General features: G+C 31.7%; 4 protein-coding genes and 1 non-coding gene across 5 annotated transcripts; 4 read left to right on the forward strand and 1 right to left on the reverse strand.

Moving 5' to 3' along the window:
• Positions 1–213: 213 nt before the first annotated feature.
• NAEGRDRAFT_54863 (uncharacterized protein) lies at positions 214–1,320 on the forward strand (the record flags this gene model as incomplete). The annotated part of the gene is made up of 1 exon (XM_002668240.1): positions 214–1,320. One exon carries the CDS (start codon positions 214–216, stop codon positions 1,318–1,320), a length of 1,107 nt encoding a protein of 368 aa, XP_002668286.1.
• A 397-nt stretch (positions 1,321–1,717) lies between these two features.
• Positions 1,718–2,680, forward strand: NAEGRDRAFT_76802 (uncharacterized protein; the record flags this gene model as incomplete). The annotated part of the gene is made up of 1 exon (XM_002668241.1): positions 1,718–2,680. The coding sequence occupies one exon, from the start codon at positions 1,718–1,720 to the stop codon at positions 2,678–2,680; it is 963 nt and encodes a 320-aa protein (XP_002668287.1).
• Positions 2,681–3,191: 511 nt separating this feature from the next.
• Positions 3,192–3,860, forward strand: NAEGRDRAFT_76803 (uncharacterized protein; the record flags this gene model as incomplete). Its single annotated transcript, XM_002668242.1, has 1 exon — positions 3,192–3,860. The coding sequence occupies one exon, from the start codon at positions 3,192–3,194 to the stop codon at positions 3,858–3,860; it is 669 nt and encodes a 222-aa protein (XP_002668288.1).
• Positions 3,861–4,080: 220 nt separating this feature from the next.
• On the forward strand, positions 4,081–4,151 carry NAEGRDRAFT_t895. The gene has a single exon. It is a non-coding gene; the product is annotated as a tRNA-Asp (tRNA).
• Positions 4,152–4,891: 740 nt separating this feature from the next.
• On the reverse strand, positions 4,892–5,197 carry NAEGRDRAFT_76804 (uncharacterized protein; the record flags this gene model as incomplete). The annotated part of the gene is made up of 1 exon (XM_002668243.1): positions 4,892–5,197. The coding sequence occupies one exon, from the start codon at positions 5,195–5,197 to the stop codon at positions 4,892–4,894; it is 306 nt and encodes a 101-aa protein (XP_002668289.1).
• Positions 5,198–5,460: the final 263 nt, after the last annotated feature.

Consider the following 5,460-nt stretch of genomic DNA (forward strand, 5'->3'; position numbering starts at 1 on the left):
ATTCGTGGTTATTTTGATAATTGTTCCTTGATTTCAAAACAATTCTTTAATGTGATCAAGGAGCGTTCAAAACTTTTTATTAAATTTAAAAAGAAATTTACAGAGAAAAGAATTAAATTATTCATGAAGAGTCAATTTATGAATAGTATTGTTAATGTTAAATTTTCTAAAAGGTTGTTTGACTCTATAGAAAAACCCAAATTCATATGTGAAATGAAACAATTAACATCACTTATTATTAGTGGAAATCAAATTGGTGATAAAGAAGCCAAATTTATAAGTGAAATGAAACAGTTAACATCACTTGATATTTATAACAATCGTATTGGTGATGAAGGTGTCAAGTCAATAAGTGAAATGAAACAATTAGTATCACTTAATATTTATAACAATCGAATTGGTGATGAAGGAGTTAAATCAATAATAGAAATGAAACAATTAACATCACTTGATATTGGTGGAAATCGAATTGGTGATGAAGGAGTCAAATTTATAAGTGAAATGAAACAATTAACATCACTTAATATTTCTGAAAATCAAATTGGTGATAAAGAAGCCACATTTATAAGTGAAATGAAACAATTAACGTCGCTTAATATTTATAACAATCGAATTGGTGATGAAGGAGTCAAATCAATAATAGAAATGAAACAATTAAAATCACTTGATATTGGTAGAAATCAAATTAGTGTAGAAGGAGCTAAATTTATAAGTGAAATGAAACAATTAGTATCACTTAATATTTATAACAATCGAATTGATGAAGGTGTCAAGTCAATAAGCGAAATGAAACAATTAACATCACTTAATATTGCTGAAAATCGAATTGGTGATAAAGAAGCCAAATTTATAAGTGAAATGAAACAATTAACATCACTTGATATTTATAACAATCGTATTGGTGATGAAGGTGCCATATTTATAAGCAAAATGAAACAGTTAACATCACTTAATATTTATAACAATCGAATTGGTGATGAAGGAGTCAAATCAATAATTGAAATGAAACGATTAACATCACTTGATATTGGTAGAAATCGAATTGGTGATGAAGGAGTCAAATTTATAAGTGAAATGAAACAATTAGCATCACTTGATATTTCTGAAAATCGAATTGGTGATGAAGGTGTCAAGTCAATAAGCGAAATGAAACAGTTAACATCACTTAATATTTCTGAAAATCGAATTGGTGATGAAGGAGCCAAGTCAATAAGTGAAATGAAACGATTAAAATCACTTGATATTGGTGGAAATCAAATTGGTGATGAAGGAGTAAAATTCATAAGTGAAATGAAACAATTAGCATCACTTAATAAGTAGTATTATACAGTAGAAGTATGAAAGTAAGTTACCTTGTATATTTTTAAATCAGTTAGTGCACCTAACAAAAAAGATTGAAAGCATACCCTTATTGAGCTGCTCTAATTGCTCTTCTGAATTTTCCCCAAAAAGATATTTTGGATTTGGATGACTTTTGGTGAGATTTTCCAATAAAAAAGAAAGGGTGTAGAATAGTGTAGAACTATAATAAATAATTTGCTGGTCAATTAACAGTTTACAATGGTGTGTTGGTGTTGAAAATGCTATGAAGAGAAGTACCAGGTAGCCAACCTAGATAAGTCTCCACTTGAAAACATGATGCACTTTCTAATCACCAAATTACATAATTAGTAAACCTAATACGGATGCAAAAAATCAAGTTTCACACAACAAAAAAATGTTTCAACTGAATACACACATTATTCCTTTTGCTTGCAGCCTAATTCCATTGACTGTTGGTATTTATTTTGCTAGAAAGTATTTTAACGGGCCAACTGTCAGTGAAAAATTACTGAAATCATCAGATTTGACAGGTAAGATTGTTATTGTCACTGGAGCAAGTGCTGGTGGAATAGGATTTGAAACTAGCAAAGTATTGCACAGATTGGGAGCAACAGTTGTGTTGGCTGTCAGAAATCAACTGGCTGGTGACAAGGCTAAAGAATTAATCGAAAAGGAAAATGGAAATTCTGACAAATTAATTGTAATGCTCATCGACTTAGCAGATTTAGCTTCTGTTAAGAAATTTACAGAACTTTTCATGTCAAAATTCAATCAGCTTGACATTTTAATTAACAATGCAGGAATCATGTCAATTTACGGAACTACCAAACAAGGAGTGGAACTTTTATTTGGAAGCAACCATTTGGGCCACTTTCTTCTCACACACTTACTTTTGAATTTGCTTAAAAAATCCAAAGATGGTCGAATTATTAATTTGACATCTGTCTCTGCAAATTCAAATTTGGAATTTATTGAAAAATACGCAAATTTTGAATTGGAGTCATTGATTGGAGATTGTAAGACATCACATCCCAATAATTTTGCACTTTACAGGAGATCCAAGTTGGCCAATATTTTATTTAGCAAAAAATTAAGCAGAGAACTAGCTCTAGATTCTTCCAATTTAGTTCAATGTTATTCTAATCATCCAGGAACTGTAAAGTCAAATATGGGAAAGCACATGCCTCTATTATTCAGATTATGCACCAAAATCTTCCTCTTTCCAATACTTGCCTTAGTTTTGAAGAGTACTTATCAAGGAGCTCAAACAACAATTCATTTGGCTCTTTCGAATAAGAAAGATTTGAAATCGGGTAACTATTATGCTGATTGTCAGGAAAAGGTTGGATCCATATGAAGATTCCATTGAATTGCAAGATAAATTATGGAAAAACAGTTTCGAATTATGCAAAGAATATTTAAACGAAACCAAACTTTCTTCAAACCAGAATCCAATCCAATAAAAATCCTCACTGATGAAGAAATGCTTTGATTGTTTTAGAATCAAAACATTTAATACATAAATGAAGCAAATCCACAGTGAGGAATGAGAAAAGTTCGTAATAAGTTTCATAAGTTTCTGAATAGATGCGGTTAACAAACATCAAAGAAGTAAATAAATGTCATTTGTCTCTGTTTCTAATCAAATATTTAAAAAAATGTGGACAACAAGACGTAGAACAATACTTTCCTTGATTTTACTGACAATATCTAGTTGTCTCGTGTATATATTTCTCTTCATTCTCTATCAACCAAATATTGATGAAAAATTAACTTTTCTTCATCCAATCATAATCCGAAACAAATATTCGAAAGCTAAAATTGCAATCGTTTCATTCCATACGAAAAGCTTTCAAGAAATTGGACGAATGACAAGTCTGAACAAGATTTTCTACTCTCTAAAGCATAATTATGATTTTATCCTATTCAATCAACCTTTCTATAAATCATGGTTTGTGAAACCTGCTTGGAATAAGATTCCACTTATCAAAAGTCAATTGAGTAGTTATGATTGGATTATTTGGATTGATTCTGATGCACTTGTGTTATTGCATCAAGTTGATTTGGATCAAATTATTGAGGAATCGTTGAAACGAGATCCGAATAAGAATGGAGAAATTAACCTAATCATTTCATATGATAGAAATGGATTGAATAGTGGAATAATGGCTATTAGAAATTGTAAATGGTCACATCAGATATTGAATAATGTACTCAGTTGGAAATACTTTCTCTATTCCATGCATTGGTATGCAGAACAAACTCCACTCGTTATGGAACTCGAACATGGAAAATCTCAGAATGTTCGAGTTGCCTTGAAATCATTCCTCAATTCGTACATGTATGATTATAAGGAGGGTAAATCATTTATATTTCACTTGGCTGGATGTAATAAGTATGAGGGAAATTTGTGTGCCTCAATTATGAGAAACTTTTATGAAAATTGGAGGGAAAGGAATGTCACCACAGTGGAGGATAGAGAATTATTGAGAAAGACTGAAATTATTTATGATGGAGTGAGTGGAGGTGGATCATAATGTGATTGCTAAATAAACCAATTCAAAAGAATATTTGAAAATTGTGAAATCATGTATGTGGAATTTTGGAGATGCTCTTTCTATACTATTTACCGACTCTAATTTGGAGTCATTACCTTTACCTGATGTTCTTCTTTCCCTTCCATTAACTTGGCATCTTGCCAAATATCTCGATAACGAACTATATAAGAGTGATGATATTTTGAAAGAATATGTAAAATCGGGTGTGGTATAGTGGTAGCATTCCAGACTGTCACTCTGGCGACCCGGGTTCAATTCCCGGCACTCGAGATTAAATTTTAATATTTAATAGTTTCAAAATATCGATAAAAGCATATAGTCTACCTAATTCTCGATTTTCAAATGATCATCTCTTAAAACCATAAAGAAGATAACCTCAGATTATACTGACCTATTTTCTTCAAAAATCACAAGCAGATGCTCAACTGAACTTGGAAAAGTTGAGCTCAAAAAACCAATGAATCTTGTGCTTTACCTTACATTTTCCTTAATTAATGCAGGACTGCATTTGATATTTGATGGATTCAATTTATCCTCCATCTTGTTCATGTTTTGGGTCCCTCATCATGCTTACTATTATTTAATTTAATATCTTCGTCATCATACATGTTCGGAATTTAAAAAAAACTCAATTTTACTCTGATTGAGATTCTCTATGTGCAATGATTTTTCAATTAATAAAAAGAGTTGGGTGGCTCCTAATCTGACGGTTTGTGCAATGTCTGATTGAAACCAAATCAAAGTGAGCAATTAAGCTCAAACCCTGATCCCTACAAAAAATTGAGTTAATAGTAATGCAACCCGTGGGCTGCTTTCAGCTATTAAACTGAAAAGAACAGATACTACACTCGATCAAAGCCAATTGGCCGAGAAAGATGGTTTTGAGTATTACATAAGGATCATTGTATTTATTCGGTTTGTTGTCGAGTGAGGATTTGCAAAATGTTTGTGGTATTTTATTAAATAATAATGCCTAGTACAATTATTGAACATGTAGTGAATCTTAATTACTAATTCTTTACTTTGATTTCATCCTTCCACCAAGCACCATCCATATCTTCCACTGTCTTGCTGTATTGATTGAATTTCCATCCATCCTGAGAGGTTTCTTCCTCTTTGAGGAATCCCCACATTTTAACTCGTTTCCAATGAAAGAATAAAGTCCAAACCTCACATTCGTCCACAATTTCCTCATTATTTTCATCCAATTCCTTAATTTCCTTATTCTCATTCGGTTGAGGTTTCAGCAAGACTCGGTGATAATCCTTCCCACTGAAATAATTAACACTTCCTGCACGAAACTCCTTCTCACTCATCTTTTTATTCGAATGCGAAACTTTAATTTCCCTATACGAACCACTTAATATCAAACTAATGCCAAACTTCCACGGATGATCGTGATACCCTCTATCAGGATCTGAATGCACAAATCGATGTAACACTAAACCAGGTCCATTTTCAAAAGATAATAAATTGATCTTTCCAAAATTAGAACGTTTGTTTTATCGTTCAATGAGTGAAAGATTTGTTTCCTTGGCAAGTGTTTGGATAACGTATGGAGAAGTTGTTCATTTTTTTG

The sequence above is a fragment of the Naegleria gruberi genome (assembly GCF_000004985.1).
Source record: "Naegleria gruberi genomic scaffold NAEGRscaffold_471, whole genome shotgun sequence".
NCBI lineage: Eukaryota > Heterolobosea > Eutetramitea > Acrasida > Naegleriidae > Naegleria > Naegleria gruberi.